At 44.6% G+C, this 24,639-nt stretch overlaps 1 protein-coding gene across 10 annotated transcripts in view; it reads right to left on the reverse strand.

Annotated features, from left to right (window-relative positions):
* Positions 1-473: 473 nt before the first annotated feature.
* LOC126848481 (paired box protein Pax-5-like) overlaps positions 474-24,639 on the reverse strand; it is a 152,898-nt gene continuing 128,732 nt past the window's right edge. For 6 of the 10 annotated variants that reach the window (XM_050589512.1, XM_050589445.1, XM_050589464.1 and 3 more), the window contains 7 exons: positions 13,613-13,872; positions 8,720-8,805; positions 8,028-8,331; positions 6,651-6,749; positions 5,774-6,004; positions 4,990-5,085; positions 474-3,941 (listed from right to left, as the gene is read on the reverse strand). In XM_050589512.1, coding sequence (XP_050445469.1) covers positions 3,712-3,941; positions 4,990-5,085; positions 5,774-6,004; positions 6,651-6,749; positions 8,028-8,331; positions 8,720-8,805; positions 13,613-13,872 — 1,306 coding nt within the window. In that variant the 3' untranslated portion in view covers positions 474-3,711. Of the gene's footprint in view, positions 3,942-4,978; positions 5,086-5,773; positions 6,005-6,650; positions 6,750-8,027; positions 8,332-8,719; positions 8,806-13,612; positions 13,873-24,639 lie in introns of all 10 variants that reach the window. The other 4 variants (XM_050589454.1, XM_050589500.1, XM_050589482.1 and 1 more) reach the window with 4 other exon arrangements.

The raw sequence follows: 24,639 nt of genomic DNA on the forward strand, positions 1-24,639 counted from the left end.
ATAAGATGAGGATTGATAATTTAACATTATTTTTAATATTTATTTCTTTTGCATTATTACAGTGAACGATATAAAAATAATTTTTAAATAATTTTTCTTAAAATTTCTTTAATATCTAAACAGTTTGTGAATTGAAGATGAATCGCTTTAGAAAAGGAGCCAACCATGATTATTTTTAAAGATGTTTTTGCAAATCAAAACTTAATTTTTGCAGCATAATCAGTCATTCAATCCAGTCATTATATATATATATATATATATATATATATATATATATATATATATATATAAAATGTTTAATCTTGAACTATATATTTTTTACAATGTATGATGGAAAAAAATGAAGTTATAGGTAAGTAACATATAAATAAAGTTCATATAAACGTTATATTTATGTTGTATTTATTTAAAATACATAATATATGATGAAGAGGGAAGATAAAGTTATAGAGAGTTAAAGCGTAGAAACCACGTTCATATAAACCTCATATTTATTTAAAAAGGATGTACAGAGTTTTGTTTGCAAGTATCAACAGCGAGACTCGGCAAGAGCGGCGCACGGAACAAGAATATCACACGGAAGATAAAATGATAAAATAAAAGACAATTGTGTGCTCATTTAAAAAATGCGCAGCCGCGACATATTCGAGTCGAGATCTCACAGAGATTCGTGAATCTACAATTCGCGCGGACAAATTCATGTATTTCGTCTATCGCTCGAACGCCGCGCACAGTCATTTATCTCTGTGTTTTTCACATTCAATTTTTCAATATTATAATTGTGCATCGGACAGTTTTTTCTCCTATGGAGGCTAGAAAATGTTTACTGCAATATTGCTCTCTCGACAGGTTCTTTGGCAAAACTTATTACACATAGGTCATCATTACAATTAATAAATAATAAAGGCATTAAATAATAATATAATAAAGATGTATATGATGATGATATAATAATAATATAATAATATAATATAATAATAAGAATAATAATCGTGATAAAATAATGAAAATAGTGAAAATAGCAAATAAAATAAGAATTAATATATATATATATATATATATATATATATATATATATATATATATTTATATATATATAATCAGCGTCATTACGATAATAGCAATAAAATAACAATGTAAGTACGCAATAATCGATCGCGGAATAATCATACCGAGCATCAGACGCAATATCTAGCCAATGTTTGACCACTCAAGATGCAAACGTACATTTCATGTATTCACGCGTTGAATATCGTTTCTCGAACTTTTTTGAAAATTTGTGCCTTCCATTTGACGATACTGAGCTGGGTAAATTATGTCATCGGGATTTACAGAGAGCGCAAAAGAAAGAAACGGTAGCAATCTTTCGCATTTTTTTTGCGTTTCTACCTTCCCGCACGGCTTCTTATCACGTTATTGTAAGTGTAACTAATCGCAATTTGCTATTCGATTAATAATTTAATGATTTCATTTGCAATCGTTAATTACAATCGCTAATTATCTTTTTTAAAATATAACTTGCTAAAGAACATAATGCAAAAGACAGTATGGAGACGAAACGTTTGATCCTTGTGAGTACGGTCTAATTATCGGACGAAAGGCGATCGATACGGACGGAACATTGGGCGAGAGATTCGGGATAAATTTGGCCAATTGGCTAAGGTTGATAATTTCGATTTCACGAGCGCGTTTTGGATCGACGCTAACGAGATGAAATAATATTTTTTACATCGATATGATTAACATTGTAAGACGATACTCGCCTTTGAATTTACTTCAAACATATTGCAATATTTTGTTCACTAGCGCACCTTTCGAGTATATTTGTGTACGTGTGTATATGTATATGTGTGCGCGCGTGTGTGACTAGAAATTGTCGGATTAAGTATCGCCAAGCAATTTCTGATCTACAACATTATACAGCGTACTGACTGAAATAATTCGAGACGCATGAAATTGGTAGCGCGTGCCGCTGCCGAGGCGTCAATGATTAGCGCGATTATTAAATCGGAGAACTGCTCTCTCGCGCGAGCGTAATTTCTCATTAAAAATCACCGACGCCCGGCCGCTAATTACGCCTTCGTGATAATCTTCTCTAGGCGCGTTCCGCCCGACGGCGAGCGGGAAGAAGTACGACTTCCGCCGTAAAGCGGAAGCGCGTCGAACGGAACGGAACGAGCGTGATCGCCGGTCCGTCGAGGAAATGTCCATGTGCCGACTTGCGCTAATTATCACGAATACGAATGCTCTCCATGCAATAATGCTCGATATCCTGCTACGATGCGCGTACTTATCTTGAAAAAAAAAAAAAAAAAAAATTTTTTAATCGAGCATTTATATCGATAATGGGTGAAAAAAATGCCACCTTTTAATTTCAAAATTGTTTAAACTATCTCTTTTATTTTAACTGTTATCTCTGTTATTTTCTTTTTTAATTAGAGTTTACGTCGATCCTATACACATCACTCGCGATTACGCGTGATAAATCCGTGCAGAAAGGCCGCTCAGAACTGGCACGCTTTTTGCCGCAGACGTGCTTGTTCGTTCGACTACCCGCGTTACGTGTATCAATGCCTGTGCGTGCTGCATGCGTGTGTGGTACGCGTGTGACATGTGTACGTGCATGTATTTGTGGATTTACTCGCGCATGTGTGTTTGTGTTATATATGTGTGTATGGTCTTTGGTTTCTACAAAAAATATATATAATATCCTTAACAGTAGTGATCGTTACGTCGACTCCTGATTTAAAAATCTCAAACTTATCGAGTTATACTCTACGATACTCTTACGGGATGAGGAGGGGGTTCGTCGTGCCTACGGGAGAGAATAAAGGTGTCATCGGGGCGCTTGACTTTTTTGTTTACACAGATCATATATATATATAATATATATATTTTTTGTATTCTTATTTATATATGTTCAATTTATATATATTTACATGGTCGGCGACTATACTTTGCTGACGCAAGCCGCGCGCTCGCGTGGACCATCGCGTGAAAATTACGCTAACTGAGGATCATTAAATTAAACTATACCTATCACCGCATGCTCTGTCCAGAGAGTCGCGGCGATATCGTCTACGACACGATCGGCTCTCGAGTGCTCGAGATCCACTCGCGTCGCCGCCAATTGTCGGCAATTTACGAGTCGATCGATCAATCGATTGATTAATGATTGTTTCCTCGAATCATGACGAGAATAAATAAAACGCGGTGATTGACATTTATAGCGGCGGGAAACAGCGGCGACGCGAGGGGACTTTGTATGCCAATTTCGACACGACCGTCGTCACTCGCATCAAGTTCGCTTTATCTGCTATCACATCACGCGCTCATCAATTAAATCAGAATTCTCAAGTTCTTTATCCGATCCACGCGACGAGAGTCAGAGAATTTCTAGAATTTCTAGAATCTCTTCAACATCTCTAATCCCGAAATGTCACAGATATCCATCGACATCCCAATCTTTTTCTTTAATCGCGCTTCCTTTCTCTTCGATCTTTCTCGACCCACCGATTAATAGATTCCACATGCGCAGCTCCCACCGCGCGTTTTCCCGACGCGGTTAAATCAGAGATCATTGCTTAATTTTGACATGATGTCTCTTCGTGATATGGCGCCCGTTGTCGCAATGCCCGCTGTCTCCCCGCCGATCGCCGGGATGACACATGGCCAGAGGCCGTTCCCCCCGGTATTCGCGCGGTTCGACCATCAGGCGAGATAGAGGTCCGTCGGTGTGACGGAGGTGTGGTCCGGCTTGGTGCACGCGCTTCCGGTCGGCGAGGCCGCGCTAGCCCCGCTGCTGGCTCTGGTCGCCGCCAGAGGCGAACGGCTGGCAACATCGGCGCTGCTCTCCGGACCACCGCCGGTGCAACCACCGCTACCCCCCTGCTGCGACGTGTGGGTGGATGTGTCTCCGTTGCAGTAGTAGTACGTGGAATCTGGAAACGAGATTGGATGATTTCACATTCGTCGCGATTAGAATCTGCGGATCTCCCTGTCTGTGTCAACAGTCTATAATCCTGCTCAACGTTATTGCGCGGCGATAACGCGACAATATCGAATCCTTGCCGTTTCCTTTAATTCCGCAGATTTGCAATTAACGTACTCGAAACGTTGCCCTTGTTTACGTTGGGCGCGTCTAAATTTCTCTCGTCTCATGCCCAATTTACGGCGTTGCATATTCAGGCGTTTTCCCCGCAACGACGTTTTCCCGCGCGGAATTAAAATGGAATAAATTGCTTTCCGCGATGCACACCTATCTAATTTTCGCGTTTAATTATAGCACCTCACGTAACGCTCGCGTGGAATATCGCGAATGAGGAGGAAGAATAAGTTGAGCGTGCGCGCCGACAGGGGAAGGAGAACGAGAACGCTGCGATATCGCGAACGGATCTGCGTTACGTGTTGCGGATTACTTGTGTATCGCGTGTCCGATGTATATAAGAGAGAGAAAAGAGTGGTTTATTATTCTATTCGCTTCTCTCTGCACGCGCGTTCTCCTCTACATCTACGCTGCGTATGCTCGCGGAGGGAGAGGATATCGCGATCTTTGCGCAATCTCGTATATTACAAAGGATTGAATCGGAATCTTATTAGAACGCATAAACCAAGTAGCTCGATGTTATCTGAATCGATTAATTCGCGTGTTAATAAGGAACCAAGTCCTACTTACAATTAGATCGCGTGGTATTGCGTTTGCGACTCGCGTATCTGTCAAGTACAGTTTTTTTTTGTCGAGAACAAAGGTTTTATATCTCCGAATAATGCGTACATGTAATTCCTGCGATAAGAACTTTACGATAGATACGACTTTCACGCGTTTACTTACACACCGGGATTGCCGATTCGGCGAATAGTCGCGAAATTTGTCCTCCTCGATAATCGACGGCGCTGGTTCGGAAGAAAAGGAAATTGCAACCACCGTGTTTCACCGTATATTCGATTCATCCCTAATCTAATCGGTACTAATACTCACTGTTTACTTACTGAGCAACCCGCTTGTCGCTGCTCCATAACCATAGCCGCTGTACGGTGCACTCGAGTACTGGGAATACGCAGCGCTGTACGCGTAATCGCCACCACCTGAACAAAGGTCGATGATAAAACTGATTAGCGCGAGTTGACAGACAGCGTTGACAGACGTTTCCAACAGTTTCCCCGACAGTGTCGACGCGTTATATTAATGTCTCAATTAATTTTCGAAACTCGTCTCGCGGTTACGCTCGCGCGCGGAAGTACGCCAGTAATAAGGAGTATGTAATTTAGACTCTCGCGCTGCGCAACTTGACTTTATAGAGTAATTAAAAAACACACGGCACTTGTAGCAGTGCTTATTACTATTCCTCGAGATAATCGATCTTGCTACAATTAGCATTAAATAACGTAGTAATAACAACTCTCTTTGAGGAGAAAAGAAATGTTGAAGATAAGTCAAAAAACCAATTATATTTCATTTCGCAAAGAATATAGTGAAAAAAAAAGAATATATTATTTCAATTATACACATTTATTAATGATAAATGTATGTCGTTATAATATCTTCCATTGGTACGCGATTGTCTCTCTGACGGGAAGAATCCGTCGTCCTTGCGGGCAAAATTGCCGTTGCTGGACCGCCTCAAACTAATCAGTAAATCAGTGCTCCTCTGAGAAAGAGCTCTGACTTACCCTCCGAACGTACCGCCGGGCCCGGTTCAACCCCCGGAGGGTATACGAGCGCGCTTATCCTTGACAGACGGTTAAGCAAGCGGTTGTGTCTGATTGTACTCACCGGTGGCGTAGTGTCCGAAACTTGGGAGCATCGTCGAGTACGGCGGTATCGCAGAGGCTACTTGGGGTTGAGAAACTGGCGGCTGCAAGACCGTCAGTCCGGGATCCCCTCCGGGGGTGTTGGGGGCCGCGGGGGTGGCGTTTGTCTCGTTCTGCAACGAAATCGGGGGACTTTGCTCGCCCCCACCGGCCCCCACCCCGACATACGATACTGCGACGGTACTGCTCTCTGCTATGGCCATGCACAACACAACACGACATTCGAGTCAAGCACTAGCTAACGATCAGCGCCTTACGTCTAAAGCTTAATTAAATCGTATCGGTGGTAGGATCGGGAAAAGAGTCTGGGAGCTGGGATTTTTATTGCTTCGAAATAATATATATTTCAATCAATGTTTTCCGTATTTAAATCTACTTTCAATTCCTTTCACTTCATTCTTTGATAGTATCAACGTCTACATGACGTTTAAATCTATATAAATTTTAATCTTGAAGAAATATAAATTCCGTTATGTACGCAAGAATTAAGATTGCTTTCATTCGGCTGGAATGTAAAAATGAAATGAAATGAGCTAAGAAAATATATAATTAAATGCTGTTATCTCTTCTAAGACGATTGCAATCTCGTATGTGTGTTTTTGTTTCGTTAGAGATAAAATACGCAAGTGGATAATAGGAGGATCTTTTTGAAGACAGCGGGAAGATACCGCACTTAATTTCGCGGTTAATAATCGATATCGATAATACACACTTGAGACATATATTAGTTGGACACGCGCATATCCGAGAGAGGCTCAATAAAAATTTTCTGCTCAGCGAAACAGGTGTACATAACTCGGCGCGAGACCGTAAGAGAACTAAAGAGGTGGCGAACTCACCGGTGGTGTGGTAAGGAGACATGTTAGCCCCGTCCAATGTTTGGCTCAATTTTAGTTCTTGCATCGTCAGTGGCGCGAGCGGCGTCAAAGTACCACCTGCTATTAAGGGATCCCCATTTTTCCGTTATTGCGGTTCTCGTATCGTCGGCGAATGATCAAGGCGGAACGTTAAAAGGTCGGTCGCGAAGAACACGCATACGTTTTCTCAGAGATTTCTTGCGAGTATTGTTATAGGATTATAGGATAGCGCGAAAAGATCTGTACAACGCAAGTTGTTTTCCTTCGCGTCCATGCATACAACGTTCAATGTTGTATAGTGTATCGAAAAGAGTTAAAGTTACTCTCGCGTACGATCAGTTTACTCCGCGATACATATTAACGGCGGGGTAGCAAGTTGCGCGATCGCGACTTGGACCGTTTATGTCGTCCTTCAAAAATCTTTCGATCCGGGACGAAGATCCTCGATTGAATTTCATGAGATGAAGCCGCCGTTACACGCCTCGCTTCGTCCATTCCGAAAGGCAATGATCGGGAGAATTCGCGGCGTGGCATGGCGCGACGCGACGCGGCGTGACCGAGTTGCTCGCAACACGTGCTCCATCGGAGAAAGTTCCATTCGTGTGTGTTGTGTACCGGTTACTTTTCAATAGCTCGTACCGTCCGTATACGTTCCGCCATTGATCGATCGCTTTTAAACGGCGCAAGAAAAGTAAAGAGCGAGAGATAAAGAGTGGAAGAATGAAAAGAGAGATAGAAAAAGTGAATATATGCGTGATATATACGTGATAGGAGGATAGGCAAGAAAGGTGAAAGAAAGATCCACCAAGAAGAAACCCCGACAATATCATTTTGATAAGAAGAGATATATAAGCGTAAAATAAAAAGAAAGAAAGAAAGAGAGATAGAGAGATAGAGAAAGAGACGTCTGGTGAGAGAAGTGAGAGCGCTATTCCCTAAAGCTGGAAACACCGAACCACCGTGTGGAGCCTCCCGCCACCTCTTCTGCCGCTGCTTGGCACAGCTCATGCATTATTAAAGCCATGTATTTAGCCGATATGGGTATGCAAAGCAAGACGTAAGCCGCAATAATAAGCGTACGGGGAGGAGACGAGAAGAGGGAGGGGAAAAAGAAAGAGAGATGAATCTTTGCGAGTGAAGAGGAGAGAAAAGGAACGAGGGAAGGTGGTGGACTTGGTATATGACATTACGTACAAGAGGTTGTGGCGCACACACTACCTAGGATATCTGTGCGAGGGGAGGAACGGTAGAGAAAGAGAGATAGACAGATAGATAGATAGAAAGAGAGAAAGAGGCCACGCTGACAGGGTTGGGGGTAGTCGGAGAGTGCCGGAGGGTGAAAAGAGAGGGAACGCTCACCTATGGTGCCCCCTATGGGCGGAGTGTAGAGATGGGGCGTTTGCGCTTGCGTCATCGTGCTGATGGTGCCCAGGGAGTCGTACAGCTCGGCGGAGGTGGCAATAGCGTTCCCGGGGAATCCGCTGTGTTCGTAGTAACCGCCGTTACCTCCGCCACCTCCACCGCCGCCGTTTCCGCCACCACCTCCGCTGTTGCCGTTTCCACTACCGTTTGTGTTACCGCCGTTCCCGCTGCCACCACCACTGCCGCCGAGTTCGCTCAGGAGCTTGTGCTCGTCCTTGATGCTCCATTTACTCGACCACAGCTGCAACATAGACCAGCGGAACCTAAAGTCGAAGTTCGCGAGTTGGAGGGACATCCGAGAACAAGCGCCAAGATTGACTTGGATGTTGTAGCTCGATTCGAGCTTGACTCGCTCCCGCGATTACCGCAACCGGTTGAGACTTATGCGGAGATTCTATGGAACTTCCTAGCTAGCTTTTGATTGATTAGGGCGTTTTAATCGAGGTATACTATACACTTGGACTTTGACCTACGCCCGAGATTACGATCTGAATTAATTCCAATTATCTGTATAGGTAATTAGGTAGTATATGTAGTTTGCTGCGCGCGATTGAATGCATTTGGAAATAAGAAATTACTTATTGAAGCGTGTCGCTGCTTAAAAAAAAGAATGTATCGACTTTACTCACGTTTGAATACAGCTGATCGCCATTGTAGTTGCTTCTTTGCCTCTTCAAGTCATTTTCCGTATGGTCGTTCAGGTCGCGATTATCATCTGTAATCAATCCAAGAGTTGCATTTTTAGAAGAACAATTTACATTCTTTTTTAATTTTATTTTTTTTTCTATTTTCAATGATAGAGACAGTCGTGATTCCGATATTCGAGTAAAATACCCGGCGAATGTCATTTCCGTCAGTATCTCGAACTTGATAATTTTGAAACGAAACGAGGAAAAATGAATCGAACGGTGCGATCGCATGTGTAGCGGTTCACACACACACACGCGCCGACCGATCCGCGGTCGGGCACTCGTATTAATGCCACGAATCAAGACACAAATTAAACGTGGCTGGCCGAAACTAAATTGAATCTGTCGAGTGGACGCGGCGCGGAGCGGCTCGCGCGTAGACGGCGTATGGCATTGATAGATAGAGAAACAATTTCGATTCTATTATATGTCTTTATTATCTCTCGGCCGTCCCGGCGGTTTAATATAGGGACAAGCACGTGGGACGAGTGTGTCGTTATTCCGGTGCTGAGGGGGGCGAATGGCGAACCCTTGCCGGGGATAGAGGTCGAGAACGGAACCGACCGGTGAGAGTTACAGGGATGGACGAGTAGAGGAAGGAGAGAAGGGGCTGAGGAGAGAGAGAATGACAGTACGAACGTAACGTCACTAGCGGTGGGGGTAGTTGGTCCAACGTTCTGGGGTATCTCGAATAATTAAATGACCATCCGAGGGTGGGAGGAACGGGGGTGGAAAGGAGGGAAGGGGAAGGGGGCGCCTAGCATAGGGCTCGTTAAACCTCCCTGTCAAGTTGTGATTGTCCGGCCGGCCGAGAGAGTCGACGGTCGACGACCATTCGAGCGGCAGGGTTTGTTCCTGAATCGCTATAAAACCCTCGTTTCAAACACGCCGGCGGTCTCCCTGAATCTCTCTCTTCCCAGTTCTGCTCGAATTTTACGATTCGATCGGCCGAGTTAATCGCGGCCGCGTCGCACCGCGGCGTACAAACGCGTATCGCGTTGCGGCATGATTTTACTAAAGTTTAGGACGCTTCCTGTCGCTATTCCATTTCATACGCGAGCATTTCGGCTGATGAATTAATACAATTATTAATCTACCATTGGTTTTATCACGCTAAAGTTCGTCGTTTTTTTTTTTTTCATTACCATACGCAAAATTATGAAAAAATTATTTAAAAAATCATTTTTTTTTTGCTCAGATTTTATATAGAATATCAATAATGAAAATCACAATCTTTTCTAATAACTAAATCTTTCATTGGTATATTTGAAAGTTGTACGTGTTCTTTTTTCCTCGGTTGTACACTACGATGTCGAAATTACCGAATAGCTTGAGGAGGCTTACTTTTATACTCGAAATTTGCAAGCTTCGAAAAGTCGAAATCATAGTCGGTCCTCGACAGATTTGACAGCGAATGAATTATGTCGCGCGGAAGGAAGGTCAGTGCGTCCCCCTTAAAAAGAGCAGTAAATCGAATAATTCGATTGATGCTCGAAAGGGCAAAGTACGAGCGCTTGCGCAAGCTTTCTCTCTCATTCGCGTTATTCGAAAGCAATTGAGTCAATGTTAAGCAATACAATACACGGGTAATAATGGACTCTAGGGCGAATCTGGCCCCGCGGCGTGTCCCCTAACGTCCAGGGGATGTATAGGGTGGGATACGCCGGGCTCTGGGATTCTGCATGGGGCCAGAAGCGCGCAGATGTAACGCGACAACAAACAGCCCCGATAGATTGCAACGCTTCCCTCGAGAGGCCGTTCGTAAATTCGTAATAAGCTCCGGGAACTTTGGGCACGGGTATGTCTTGACTCGTTCGTCCAAGGCATAAATAATCGGTCGTCGCGCCGGGACCGATTTTTCTCGATCGACGAGTCTCAAATTGCGGAAACATCCGCACAAAACTTCTTCAAATATCTTTAGCGTTTCTGATTAAAAGTAATCGATTCTAGCAATAGACACTTATTGTTAATCACGTCCGATTTATAGATCCTTTAAAAAAAAGCACGCGGAGAAAGTTAATAATGATGATTTTATTTTTGAATATTTATTTATGAATAATAAGTATGTAATATTTGCAATATATATATTGCTCAAATAATTTTATATTATTAAAATTGTGCACTCAAACTCATCAATAATTATTAATCCAATAAAATACTAGCATGAATGTATGATATTCTCGTAGGGATATGAAACAGGAGCTGATGATTAATTAATAATTATAGATATAAATTTATTTAAAAAATTGCAAAATTCTAAACATACGATACTTTCTGTCAACATACATTTAATTTGTATATGCGCTTTTGTTTTCTCTTTAAACATTACACATCAAATTCGCGCGAAAGTTTGTCTGTTACGTATAGCGAATTGAGTAATCAGAAATCATCATCTCGATGTCGTAACTCTTATTAAAGGAATCTTTTAGTTGAACTCAGCCGTTACAAAATTGCATCTGAATCGCCGGAGAGTCGAAGCAGGATCGAACGCGCTCCGTAACACAGTTTTTTTTTTTCTGAGAGAGTGCCTCTCTCTGGCTGAAGAGTGTTTCATTAAATTTGAGCACTTGCGGTCGATTTTTACGTTCTGACGCAGCGAAGGTAGCGGAGGAACGCTCGTTGAAATTCCAGACAGTTAGGCGGTACACGCGTACAACACGTTACGTGCACGCCGATGGTCTTCCCGGGGGACAGGGAGGCTAATGTGTCGCCGGGGCCCGAGATAGAAGCCGCCTGTGGTCTGTGAAGTTTATAATCTAATACGTACAGCTCTACCCTCTCTCGGCGCGAGAGCGCGCGCTCGCAAAACATTGAGTGCTTTCGCCGCGGACGCGACCGCTTTTGCGGCCGCGTATATCGCCGCTCTCATAATCCGATTATATTGAATTACCCGTGTACCCATCGGCATACATACACACACACGCGCGCACACATTCTACCTTGCCGCTCGAATCGATATACTGGAATCTCGCCGCGAAACGCGCGCTCGCGGAATTTTGATCGAGCTTACGCGCGGTTTTTGTCTGCGTGTACGTTTTGCCGCGGAATAGAATCACGTCTGTTTCGCGGAATCACTGCGAATCGTATTAGTCTAATAGTCTCCGGTGACACAGATAGAGAGGATGGAGAATTCTAATGCTTTCGAATATCGGACGACGATTTTTCCATCTTTTTTTTTCGTGTTTTTTTTTTTCTTGATTCTTTCGCACCTCGTAAACCTCAGAATCGAAACGCGAGATCGACGTCGAAAATTCTCTCTCTTTCTCTCTTTCGCGAAGCTAAAACGCCATAGTCGGTCACGTGTACGCGGCACGTGTCAAGAATATTTCGGGCCGCGTTATTCACGCAATGACAGCAGAATGAATCGCAACACGTGCTCGGCGACGTTTGACTGATAACCTTGCTACGTTATGCGGCTAATCTTGGTTCGCTCGCTTGGGGCGCAACGAGTGTGCACCAAGTGGCTCGATCGTCCGCAAACGAGGCGTATACGACTAGAAAATATATACCGGCTCGAAACATTTATCCCGATAGACAAATGCTCGTCGGATATATAATGCTCGTCACGCTCTATTTGCATTGTTCATTTCAATCGTTACTTGAATTATTATCGCTCAATGTTATTGTAAGAAGTTGTACTTGGTATAAACGAATCACAATGAGTCACTTGTAACGGGATTCGCGTTTGTCATTAAGCCGTAAACGAATCTCTCCATTCTGCCTTTGCGTGTCTCTGATTTTAATAGACATCACAATTGAGTGGAATATTATATTCACAAACCCCTTTGTTCCGCGACTAAATAAGGCAGCGAAAATTTGGAATGCTCGAAAACAAGACAATAAGCGCGCACAAATTGATGCTGGAGATTCTCGCGTCAAGATAATATTAACGTTCGAGTCTTCCCGAAATTGTTCAACTTCTCCATTGTCTGCGCTCGTGACGTGTAAATTGACTTAACTCCCGTCGATTTATTGGACCGCGACGATGATATAAATGCTATGCGTATTTCTTACTTGAAACTTACGTGTCGCGCAATTAAGCTAATTTTCATACGCGACAAGTTATTACGTCTTATCGAACCAGACTGAAAGATACCGTGGTATTTTTCTTTTTTGGGTTCTAATCTCTTTCTAAAAGTTTAAAATAAAATTGTAAAACTACATATATATATATATTTGTACTAGAGACTGTTGCTATTAGATTTAGTTTTGTACAATAATTTAATATCATCAAAAAATATTCTGTTAATTACCAAATTTATGTGTGTCAAATTTATTTCTGTTAATTACCATAAATTAACAATATTCATCAATGTTTCATCAAAGAAAAGTGCGAGGAGAGAGGAAACTTTCAAATTTTTAGAAATCACGGTACAAACTGGTTTAGCACGTAACATGCGACTGATTTACAAAACTGCGGGCAAAGAATTACTTTACAGGTTTTTAATCCGCAAACTGATTAATCCAACTTGATTTTAATAAAATGCAGTAATTAATTTTGCTGAAAAATATATGTATGCGAATTTTGTTTTCCTCTCTACGTACAACCGTATCATCTTAACTATTGAAACGTGTTACAAGATGAGCTCGTCGCTATTCGATTTATATTCGCGCTAATAACATTTCATTCCTTCACTTCAATACTTTCGTACCGTGCTGTCTGAGATTTCTGCAAGTTCAGTTGCAATTCGCCATCTAAAGCGATCTCGTTGCCGATAATAAACGTATTAAATAATATTGCACGATGACGAAGCAGATCGACGGAGAAGAGGATACGAGCGTAGAGGAAGCTGGGGTCAGTGACACGAGCGAAGAGATTCGCGAGTGACTCACCGTCAACGCTGCGTTTCCTCTTGATGCTATTGCCATTAGGATCCTGATGATGCGCCGGGATGCCCAAGATGCCACTGATGCTGTAAGCGTTGGGTGCAGTGGCAGCGGGATGACCTGCCGCTGTCGCAGGTGCGTGTGCTATCACCGACACAGAACCGCCCGAGCCTGGCTGACCTTGCTGCTGACCTTGCTGCTGCTGCTGCGCCTGCTGTTGCTGATGCGCGTGCTTCGCCTTCTCCGCCGCCTTGTTCCTCACAATCCTGCGAACAATAGGTCAGACACATCGTGTAGCAAAATCGCCATATCATTGAGAGACGCGCCTTTCTCTCTCTCTCTCCTTCTTTCTCGGTTAAAAATCTGAATAGATTACGCCGGTTGGTAATAAATCGCGCGATGGCATCCGCCGATTTTGATCTCATTGAGAACGCTTTCGGCGTAGTAGATGCATCTTCTGCCGCGCGCGCGCGCGCGCGCTGCTGCTGTATCTATTAATACACGGTGATTTCATAGCGCAACAATGAAGTAACACAAAGTACCGATTGTTAATTCCAAATCCCTTCGACGCGGAACGATTCGCTTTTCGAGATCGACGATGGAACCTGGGTATTGTTACGAGACAAGAACTTTCCGGCCGAGCGTGCTCGATTCTTCACGCGGTGATAAAGCGATGATCGAGATATTGAACGATCAGCCGTTCGGATTGTTAATTCAAATATCGCTTGAGTTGTTTAACGCGTAAAAGTTTCGAGCGGATATCAATGTTTGTTGCATTTTATTTTTTAAAATGATTCAAGATGATATTTTCATCTCATCTCGCGGAGATTATTCCTGTTAAAAGTAATCTCTTCGTTTTCTCCTCGAGAGCGTCTGTTAAAGTGCTCAATGCGGAATGAACGAGCTGTCCCGACAAAAGTAACGATTGTTCATTCCAGTTCCATCAGGGCCGATCATAAATCCTGACATTGCCGCTTAGAGCGCGAGCCCAATGTCCGCTCGACTCCACCAGTGATAACCCGGTGTGTGTAGCCACCCCGCGCGATACCGATCCGCGAGTCACGGATTACACGATGATTAATTACGATTACGCGGGTCACTTCGCGCACGATCATTCTCCTCTGACGTCTAGCTAGACCTACCTACCTACCTACCTACCGCGAGCGTGCCAAGAGACGCGAGGCCATTGTTCGCTATCGGATAGCGACCGAGTGACTTTGCGAAATCTCGCCGCGTCGCGTCGCAATTCGCCGTCCTCATAGTAAGTCCTCGAAGAGGACTCGCTGAGTCGATGCTATAACGAAGCGCGCCGCGGCCATCTCGACTCGAGGCACTCTTCCTCTTCTTTCCATCCCGGTCGTACACGGGGGCGTGTGTACACCGGTCGCTTATTATCCGTGATATATCGCGCGTGCGGTTTCAATGGTCAGCCGCTCTCTCGACGTCGGTATCAATTACCGCGTCGAATATTCACGGCGGCGCGCTATTAATTCCACGCGCGCGCGCGACTCACCGCGAAGCGTCTTGCGCGAATCGAGTACGTCGCTCGAAACGTCCTTTCGGCCTTGGATGATTTAACGCTTTCGCCGCGAGTTACGGCTGACTTTTTGCTCTCGCAGGGCGCCTCGTCGTAACGCGCACGGTCTAGTGACGAATCGACCGAATCCATTTTCTAAGAGGCGACATTTTCACGTGGCAACTGTAATATGGACTTGAAAAAAAAATCACGATAATTCTGAGAGAAATTATATGATATAGACTAACTTTTCAAGTTTTTGAGGAATTGTTGGATTTTTCCTACTATGTGGGAATAGTCGATTAAACTCTCCTTTTTTTTATTTGAAAGAATTATAAAAATCTATTATGTTTCTCTAAAAATATAAAAATGTAAATCTTTCAGCGAAGCAATTCAAAGGAATAACACATGCAACAATGTATATATCACGCGATATACACGTGGTCGCAGAGTCTCGTTCTTTTTCGACCGTTTCGTCCTTTTTCACTCTGTATGCACTTTGGAGTGCGTCAGGTCAACGATTCCTCGTTGGGATGGGCCAGTACGTAATGGATCGACATTAAGTCCTTCGTTTCTGCCTTGGATGTGTTTGTGGGCTAGGTAATCGTGGGGGTGCGAGCAACGGCGATCAATCAGATGACACCTGTTGCCCAACCTCCCTCGTTCGTTCGTTCGCCACCTTCGCCAATTCGCAACAATTAGCAGCGATCCTTATCAAGGTTAGACTCTAGGGTGGCCGGGATACCAACGATCCTAAACTGACGAGTTATCGCGCGTCGCACCCCACATGTGGAAGTTCCACACCTGTAATAATTAATCGTCCTGTCGCGTTTTTCGATAACTCAATTAACTGGCGATTATTTTCGTCATCGCTTTACATGTATTAATCATTGATTAATTAATATGTTTGCAAAATGACTATTAAAATTTCTATAGAAATGATATGTAGTGTATTTGTAGTGTGTACATATTCTATTTTTTTAAGTATGGAACATGTATGTTTAATGTTTTGATTGCGTTTAGATGTTATCTAATTTTTGTAATTTTTAATATTTTATAGCTTTATCAATATATAAATGCGGTTTAATTTTAAATAAAATGTTGAAATTTTTTGTGATTTGTAAAGCAAATTTATCGCGTAAATATGACATTTTTTATGCATTGCTAAATTGAATATTTTTATCTTCAACTGATCCAAGTTACGTTTGACATAGTTTTCATTTATCTTTTGAGTGACAGAAAGAGAGAGGAGTTGAGCTTTTAATGGGGATAGATGAAGAGGTCAGTCTTAAAATCTTTTATAACTTAGTTGTTTAAATTGTTAAATTAATTTTATTCTATTAATAAATTTTTCAAGGAAATTTTGGTATGGAAATAAAAATAATGTAAATAGAATGTGTTTTAGATAAATATTGAAATGGAATTTCTCCTGGAATTATTTTATAAACAAGATATAAAAATTTAAGAAAAGTATATTTACAAGAAAAAATGTATATTTCTTCAAAGAAGACGGCATTCCGTAATCTGATAAAAATGTTCATTCGCTGTATAGCCAGCGATGCGTTATTCTTTCTCCACGAGTGAAACGCGAGAGGCATTTCGTGAATGATGAAAATCAGGCGCGTGGCTTCCGCGAAACGGTACGTAACGATTTCGCTCGCGCGGCATAATGAACGTAATCGACGATCTAATAAATGCAACGGCATCCGGAGGAAAGGAGGGTATAGGTCCTTTTGCCACAACACAGGTGCAGATTATATCGCTATACAGATGGCACGAACCGACCGTTGCGACATGAGCGCGCTTCTTGTTCGACGACCGAATGTGAGCGAGCGCTTTCGCCTTAAAATTCATTCGCGCGCCTCGGCGCTCTAATTAACGTAAGCCTCTGTGAGCGCGCTCGTTATCGATGCATTGCTAAATATCAGCGCAGCCGGCGAGTAATTTTCTATGCCACCGAGCGAGGGATGAGGTAACTCGTCGAAGACTAATCGACGAGTCAGCCTGTTTTTGCGCAAGTTGATTGCGTTACGTTGTACATCATTCTCGCGATATTTTATATATTTCTATATGTATATATATATAGTCAAAAAATTGTTACGTAGACAAGACTGAGGGAGAAGCATTATCCAGAAAAGATCCTTCCGAGAGTGATCAGAGAGGTTTTGTTCGAGACATTTGATTCTTCAAAAAAAAAAACATTATTTTTGAAAGGGAGAAACTGTATCGATCCCACGAAAATAGGGAGTACCACTAAGAGCAGAGTATGAGAGAAAGAGCGAGTCTTTTATGGACAGAGGTTGCCGGGAAAATAGAGAAACGATGAGAACGAAGTTCGTACGACGTAACCCCAACATTTTCCTGACGCTACAACAGTGTTTCTCCCTTTGTGCTCGATTCTCCGCTCTTGTTCTTCTCTTTCCCGCCTCTTTGTTTTTCTCTCCCTTTTCCTCCCTCTCCCCTACCTTTCCGGCACTTCATCTAATCATTGAGTGTACCCTTTCTTCTGCGCTTTTCCCCGTCCGATTCTTATTGCGATCTAGTAGCGCGAGACAAGTCCAACACAGATTTCACTACCTTCTTATATCTATACTATAATTAAACTTCCTTGCTTGATGTTGATAATTTATGAGCATACAATATCATTGATATTACGAGAAACAAAATGTCGTCTGTTGTGCATTTATACGACGATAAGAATGATCGCGATCAAACTTTTATAATGTCATGTCCCAGCTATTAAAGATTGCATTTTTTTTAATCCCCCGATCAAATCGCACTCGTAATTGCGCCTCTTTCCATCGCTTGAATCTTGTCTTGAACCTAGAGCTCAATCGTCGCGCGTCGTAAAGTTAAATTTCCGCTCGCATCTCGGCGCGGATTTGCGAGTTCGCCATCTCAGGGGTTTGCAGGTCCGTCGCCGTAAAATCATGCGGTGGTTTTCGTTCGTGCACAAGAGAGTGGGGGAGAAGGAGGTGGTCCTCTTTCCTCCGATCCTCTCGAGTGGCGAGAGGGACGAGTAGAAGGGAAATTTTCCGCGAACGTCACGTAACGACGTTCTCCTTCGCTCTCACAGTTACGACGCCTAAGAGAGAAATCTCTTGGAGGTGGCGCCTCTCGGAGGAAGGCTTGGTAGAATTATGAGGGTAGAGCCGTGTCGGGGGTGCCACGTGGGAAGAAGCTATGCCTCCCCTGGCGCCGTCAGATCGTTCCCCAACGGCCACTCCTGAACTAAACTGCTTCGCTACCTACCCCGAAGTGCCATCTCCCCCCTCCTCCCAATGTCAAGCTTCCTTGCCGTTCGCTTTAAGTATGCGAATGTCGCAGCCGCTTAAATCTCGGGATGGTACTTGAAAATTTGAAGAACAAGGATGAGATAAATCATTTATTCTTTGAAGCTGTATCGCGCTACAAACGCTAGAGACAGAAAAATGGACAGAGAGCTGCGTCGCGTTTCTGTGTGTCACAATTTCCATTTTTCATCTCACGTTTTTATGACTGCGAGGAAACTTTGGAAAAATACGTATTTTTTTGGATAACGGGGCGAACGGCGGATGTGTAAATCGTCGAGGTTGTTGGAGCGCGTCCGGCGACTATACGTCTCGAATACGTCGTCGATAACGACGCCGAATGGCTTTTTATATCGGGCCGGAATTTATTTCTAATAAACCGATAGAGTGACCGCGGGAATAAAACGGACGCGTACGAGTGTTACGCAGGCCGGCTCCGATGATAGAAGTTTGCGTCGCCCTTTCTATCCTCTTCCCTCCGCGATTCCGTCACGGCCAGGAAAATCGTAGGCAACCACCGCGTACCCAGCGCGGCGACGTTTCGAGAGAACAGGAGCGTGGGCGATGGGTTCGTGCCACGTCTCTGGAACCGCAAACTTTAATGTCGGCATTACTTTTATGCACGACTTTATGCCAAGTATCCCATCAAATATATGACCCGCACACTTCCCGGCCTCGAGAGAAAGAGAGAGCGCGAGGGCGCTTCTCCCTTCTCTCTCTCCCTCCTCTACTTACCCGATCCTGCCCTCGACCTCGTCCGCGCGGTTAAATTATTGCGAATAAAACTTTATACTCAAATTACCTCTACGCCAACTTTATCGCATTTCGCCGGTGCTGCTGGGGTGCCGTTGCTAGCTTCTCCCGCCAGCGTGCTTCTCCAACCTCCGACGTTTCCCTACATCGAGGGCTGGTGTGTGACTAGGCGGATTTAAATTCTCTTCCCGTCGGGGATCGGGATTAATTTCTTCGGATTTCGTCCGCACGGCCATTCGCGCGTTCTAATTCGTGATTCGAGACGCGATTATTCCTACGCTAGTTACATAGCTTTCGATCATCCTCCGATATTGCTTCGAGGATCAATGATCTAGAAGTGAGGTACCGCGAACCGCCGACGGGCGTGGATCTTGATCACGGCGTGGGCGAGAAGGGACAGATCGATGGTTGTCAATGAACTGGTAGGTATCGCTCGTTAACGAACGTACACGCGCTAGTAGTTATCGCGAGATGGCAAGGGTGGAGGGATTTCCGGATTGTGATGCGAGCGCAAACGATCTGTAATTGTCAATTATCGCGGCGCTCGTTAGGCGTCGGCTGTTATTGATCGCACAAAGTGCCAGTGGATCTTGATCGTCTGCGCGTATCGATCGCGGAGGAGGGGCAGGAGGAAGAGAGAGGTTTGTGTTTTATTAGCGCAAACGAGCGTGTTTCATCTCGCAGCGATTTCGATCTTTGCGCCAAAAAATCATTGATCGTGTTACGATTATAATGTCGAATATCGTAAAAAATTTATTTTAGAAATCTCGCAATAAAATATAATAAAAATACAATGTAAAATGTGTACAATGTAAAATATGATATCATGTTCGTATAACTTTAGTGCAAAATTTGCAGAGGTCTGCGTACGCATTGAACTCGCAGTTAAAGTCGCTCTCTTACGATTTCACATCGTGCTATTCTTACAAAAAAACGTTGCTGCATTTCACCGACGCATCTGTTTTACACGTCGTTTACCGCGGTTCCGTGCAGCCATAGTAGAGATACAGTCTCGGATGTTCCTGAAGTCGAAATTTCCCCATCGTCGCTTCAATTTTCCTCGAAGCCAAAACTCTGCCGTCGTTACTCGCGCCCTCGAGTTGCTCGGGCAATAAAACCGCATCAATTCGTCGCGATGACAGGATCGAACGATTCCGGATGAGCCGCGGTTAAACGCGCATTAGGACGCCTCTCGCATTCTCGCGGCGTTAATATGGAGCTTTAAAGTTTATTACGGACCATTATATGTGTCGCGGGGGCCGGATTGCGGGAGATTTCAAGGGGCTTTCGAGGATTTAGCGGTCCCGGGGCAGATGCTCCGTCCGTGGTCCACGAATAGCACCAAAACGGAACTCCTCTCGTTAACTCGAAGTCGGATAGAAAGATGGGAGAGGGAGTATTCGTAGGATAGCGGGAGGGAGCGAGACGGAGGCAGGAGCAGCAGCCAGAGAGAGTCGCAGAACTGTTCCGTCGAGAGCTGTAGACACAATACGGGACTCGCTCCACGGCCATTGTACGCCCTTCAGAATCGCACAATGGCTGGAAAAGGTGTATCCTGATATTCCGTCACCTCTCCCCTTCCTTTTCTCTCTCTTGCTCTCTTTCTCTCAAGAGAGGCTGTAATGTATCCCGAGCTACCTGGCGCTTCTACGCCACGCACTAAGGTGTGATTCTTAAACAAAGGCAATTCTCGCGACGTCGGAGTTTACTTTTTATTGCGCAAAACCGTATTTTCGAAACACCTTGCGGCACCTTGTCCCGATGAAAAATCTTTCTTAATTCACATTAATCTACGCTATCGAGTCAATCTTTTCTCGCTGCGACTATGTAGACATTGTCAGACGTTACGCGTAAAGATGTTGCGATTCGAAAGATGAATTTATATTTATTTGATAGTATACATTTTATTCTCGTTTTTAATGGCGATTCTGCATCTAAGGCGTCAGGTATGGATTAAAACGATACATGTCGTAGCGCGCCATTTCGTGCCATTCTCAGTCATTTTGATGAAGTGTCCCCCCCTGCAGTATACCTCGGGATGAGTATATTATTATATGTCGGGACGCGCGCAGGGTGTATTGTCAAACGGCAGCTGCCAGCTTCTCGTGTACACAACTATATTAACTGCGGCTGTACCGGCGACACAATGATCCGTGTGTGTCTGTATATGACGCGCATATACGGAAAACGTGCGGCGTGTTTGTGTGTTTGTTTGATGCCGTGCATCCCGACGACAAAAGCTACGCTCCCAACAATGATACCGGCGAGTCAACAGTCACCGGCGATCCTCTAAAGCACAATGTAACACGCGATTTATAATATATATCATGCCTGCACTGCGACGCCTTATCCCCTCATCTCTAGACGATCATGGGAAGTCAAGAGGATGATCCTTCGTATATTTGCCGTTATGCGCGTGGTGACCAGGAATGTTATTCATAGCTATTTCCTCGCATCCTCGAGAGCCTCGCCCTATTTAACCTGTTCGATTCGATGACAAGGAGAGTTACCGTGCAAGACAAGCTCGGGTGGGCAGATAAATAATTATCAATCGCCGCATCCCCGTATTAATCACACGCGCGAGTAATGCGAGATCGTGGCGTAGGTCGTGGGAAATGACACCGCAGTTTCGCTCTACGATCGTTCATTCGATCAATTACGCGGCACGATACGAAATACCCTCCCTCGCGATTATTACTCATTGGCGATGAGCAATTAATAGCGGTGCGTTCGACAGTTCATTAATTATCAATCAATCTGATGATCGAGTGGATATTAAACGCCTGTTTTCTCGAGTCATCGGCAGATAACGCGATTTTCTCGCCGCGAAAATTCACGTCGCGGAGTTCGCCCCATCATAGATCGGTCGTAGGGTTGTTCTCGGATTTCGAATCCGGTCGAGCGCGGTTGTTCACGCTGGTACAGCACTCTCGAGCAACTTTGCTATTCCAGCTCTCGACCAGGAACAAAAGGGAACGAAGAGCATTATGGCCTGGCAGAGTAGGCGACCATCCGGTTTCATTGCGGTTCCGTCTGTCCTCTGACGTTTCCACGGCAACCTGGATTTCGTGCGTCGCCGCCGTCGGCGCCGTTACTGCCGCCACCACCACCGTCGTCGTCGTCGTCGTCGTCGTCGTCGTCATCATCCTCGTTGTCATTGTCGCCGTTCTCGTCGAGCCACAAAGTATCTGTCGTTCGCAAAGAGGAGTTGGGGAAGGGGAAGAGAACACGAAGGACCCGTAATTGTAACTTCATTTTGGGCTAATTTCGGGCCGGGGAGGTATGATGAAACGCGGTAATAATTGCGTTATCCAGACAAAGGACGGTTATGGATACGCGCCGCCGCCACTGCCGGCGTTTCCAACGTGGAGGCACCATCCCCCGGATCCTCCCCCGAGGGTGCTGCTATGCCGGATAATGTAGGAGGGCCTCCTTCCCTTTCGCTCCCGCGCACCGCAAATATGGCTGCTTTAACGAAGGCAGCGGCTATGGTGCACCATATTGTTCTCTTCGTGGCCATGTGTGTGCAGCTATTCGCTTAAACGTCGACATCCCGTCGCTTCAAAAATCACCCAAAAAAGAAAGCTCTCCAATTTTTCATTTGCTTTTAAACATGCTTCGTTCGATGCTCTTATTATGTTAGACGTATTTCGCGTGAAATTTGTCTCATGACAATGCTGTATTGGATGGCAATTTCACCGGGCGTGCTCTCGTATCTTTGATCGTAATATCAATGCGAAAGATGCAACATTCGTCACAGGAACATTATTCGTTCGTCGGAAATGCAAAATGGCGAAGCGATCCTTTCGCTGGGATCTCGAATCGGAATCGAGTCGAGATGACAAATGCGACGATTTGACGGCTTCCCGGAGAAGGAAAATCCTGCCGCGGTGGAATGGTAAATAAACTCGCCGGGGATAGGGTAGGTAGGCAGGCAGGCAGGCAGGCAGGGCATTATTTATGGGGATGTAATTTAATAAGCGAAAGAGAGATGAACACAGGGAGATATGCTGGCCGGAAAGCCGAAAGTGGCATGAAAGTAGCAGCCATCCCATTGGCCGTCTTTCCGCGTGCTCCAGGAGTGCTGCCAAGCCATATGGCTCGAGCCGCCACCTCGGCAGATTCCAGGGGGGGAGTGCGAAATGATATGGAAGTAATGGAGAGCAAAGCGGAGCCCGGTTGCGTCCTCGACGGGAGATTGAGTCGCGCGATAGAGCGGCGATGCCGTCTATCGCCGCACGAGAGAGCGATGACAGATTGATACAATTCCGGCGAGATTCGAAGCGACAGATTTCCTGCCAACTGTTGTCGCCGCGTCGGTCATTACGTCGAATTAAAGCCGCGACCGAAAATGTGATCGATCGTGCGCGGATCACTCAAGTCTCTCATCCTCTTCGTCTCCTCAAGTATTTTATTTAGTAACAAAGTTTTAATCCATTACAAGACAACAAACGTTAAAAGCATTAAAAAACTGTGAGGGATAATAACGGAGGAACAGTGATCGTGAGATTATTATGTGGAAGATAAATCTAGACAGATCGCATAAAGAATCTTCAAGCTTGATTTCTAGTTCGGGTAGTAGTAGTCCTTTGGCATCTAACGGACGGAGGATCCCGCGACCGGAACAACAGGAAGTCAAGGGAGCGGCGGCTTTTTCCCTTGGCCCTGATATCGACTCTGTCGCAGCTTGCGGCTTCGGGGGCAAACGCGAGAGGCACGCGAGAGCGTGACGTCGGGGGTTGCGTCGAGGAGGAAACGAGAAGAAGGCGGCTGTGAACCCGGCGTAAAGCTCTCGGGCGAACCTCGCTCCTTATCGATCTGCTCCTGAGACTCCTCCGACTAAGAAGGAGGGAGATAGAAAGGGATCGACATCAAGAGAAGGAAAGAGAGAGAGAACGAAGGGCGGTGGGCCTTTGCGGGTTTATATACGTGTAAGATAGACTTTGGTAGAGAGCCGCCTACTCGACCGTGACTCCGCAGCCGAAGCCGAGCCTATCAATATTTCCTCCTGAAATTCACAGCGGCTCCTCTTTCGGCAATTCTTCTTTCTTTATCCTCTTCTTTCACAGGTTCTCTCGACTTTGCCTTCATCCTTCTCGATGTCGCGCTTTCGCGATAGATGAATTTTCATCGCAGGCAAAATCTATGCATTCCAAATCTTTCATTTCTTTCATTGTCTCTTTAATTATCATATGCCTTTTTTACATACTAAACATCGTACAATTTTCGATTAATACTCCTTCGTTCCGCTAAATGTATTAAATGAATCGGCGACATGAAACTCCTTTTAGTGAAAAAAAAAAAAGAGAGACGCAAGAACCGTTGCGAAGGAAATGTTCTTTTTTAATCACGACGTGCATCCCACGATTCGTAAAGAGCGCGAAAAGAGAACAATAGAACGCTGAAGTCGCTGCGTCGGCGTCTTTGGCGAATAAAGAAGAAGACACGGAACTGTTAACGTCCAATCTTCCCTC

The sequence above is a fragment of the Cataglyphis hispanica genome, chromosome 1 (genome assembly GCF_021464435.1).
Source record: "Cataglyphis hispanica isolate Lineage 1 chromosome 1, ULB_Chis1_1.0, whole genome shotgun sequence".
Lineage (NCBI taxonomy): Eukaryota > Metazoa > Arthropoda > Insecta > Hymenoptera > Formicidae > Cataglyphis > Cataglyphis hispanica.